Source organism: Corvus brachyrhynchos, unplaced genomic scaffold (genome assembly GCF_000691975.1).
Source record: "Corvus brachyrhynchos isolate BGI_N302 unplaced genomic scaffold, ASM69197v1 scaffold678, whole genome shotgun sequence".
Lineage (NCBI taxonomy): Eukaryota > Metazoa > Chordata > Aves > Passeriformes > Corvidae > Corvus > Corvus brachyrhynchos.
The window spans coordinates 44,598-45,743 of NW_008239315.1; the positions used below are offsets into that span (position 1 = coordinate 44,598).

A 1,146-nucleotide genomic window follows, 5' to 3' on the forward strand; every position below is an offset into this window, starting at 1 on the left:
CCCCCGCCCCCGCCGCCTCCCGCCCACACGGTGACGCACGAGGGGTTCCTGCTGCGCAAGCACGAGCTCGACGGCGCCGGCAAGAAGGCGTCCAACAGGTTGGGGGATGATGGGGGATGGGGGGAGGTGACAAAGGGTCACCTTCCTGGCCAGGAAGGGGTGGGGGGACATCAATGGAGGGAGTTCACCAAGGGTTGGGCTTCACCAAGAGTTGGGGTTCACCAAAGGTTGGGGTTCACCAAGGGTTGGGGGTTCATCAATGGAGGGGTTCACCAAGGGTTGGGGTTCCATCAATGCAGAAGGTTCACCAAGGGTTGGGGTTCCATCAATGGAGAGGGTTCACCAAGGGTTGGGGGTTCACCAAGGGTTGGGGGTTCACCAAGAGTTGAGGGTTCATGAAGGGTTGGGGTTCACCAAGGGTTGGAGTTCCATTAATGAAGAAGATTCACCAAGGGTTGGGGTTCACCAAGGGTTGGGGCTCCATCAATGAAGAGAGTTCACCAAGGGTTGGGGTTCCATCAATGGAGGGGTTCACCAAGGGTTGGGCTTCACCAAGGGTTGGGGTTCACCAAGAGTTGTGGTTCCATCAATGGAGGGGTTCACCAAGGGTTGCGGTTCACCAAGGGTTGGGGTTCACCAAGAGTTGTGGTTCCATCAATGGAGGGGTTCACCAAGGGTTGCGGTTCACCAAGGGTTGGGGTTCACCAAGAGTTGGGGCTCACCAAGGTTTGGGGCTCACCAAGAGTTGGGGTTCACCAAGGGTTGGGGTTTCACCAAAGGCTGTAGGTCCATCAATGGATGGGGTCTATCAGTCTTTGGGGGTCCACCAAGGGTTGGGGTTCATCAATGGAGGGGTTCACTAAGGGTTGGGGTTCACCAAGGGTTGGGGTTCCATCAATGAAGAAGGTTCACCAAGGGTTGGGGGTTCACCAAAGGTTGGGGTTCACCAAGGGTTGGGATTCCATCCATGGAGGACATCCACCAAAATTTGGGGGTTCACCAAGGGTTGGGGTTCACCAAGGGTTGAGGGTTCACCAAGGGATGGGATTCACCAGGGGTTGGGTTTCACCAAGTGTTGGGGTTCACCAAGGGTTGGGGTTCATCAATGAAGAGGGTTCACCAAGGGTTGGGGTTCACCAAGGCTTG

The 1,146-nt window shown here is 56.4% G+C and overlaps 1 protein-coding gene across 1 annotated transcript in view; it reads left to right on the top strand.

The window, feature by feature from the left end:
• LOC103620067 (spectrin beta chain, non-erythrocytic 4-like) overlaps window positions 1–1,146 on the top strand; it is a gene marked incomplete at its 3' end in the record, with an annotated part of 48,903 nt that overhangs the window by 34,907 nt on the left and 12,850 nt on the right. Inside the window, exon 23 of the mRNA XM_017740746.1 lies at window positions 1–98. Coding sequence (XP_017596235.1) covers window positions 1–98 — 98 coding nt within the window. The remainder of the gene's footprint in view (window positions 99–1,146) is intronic.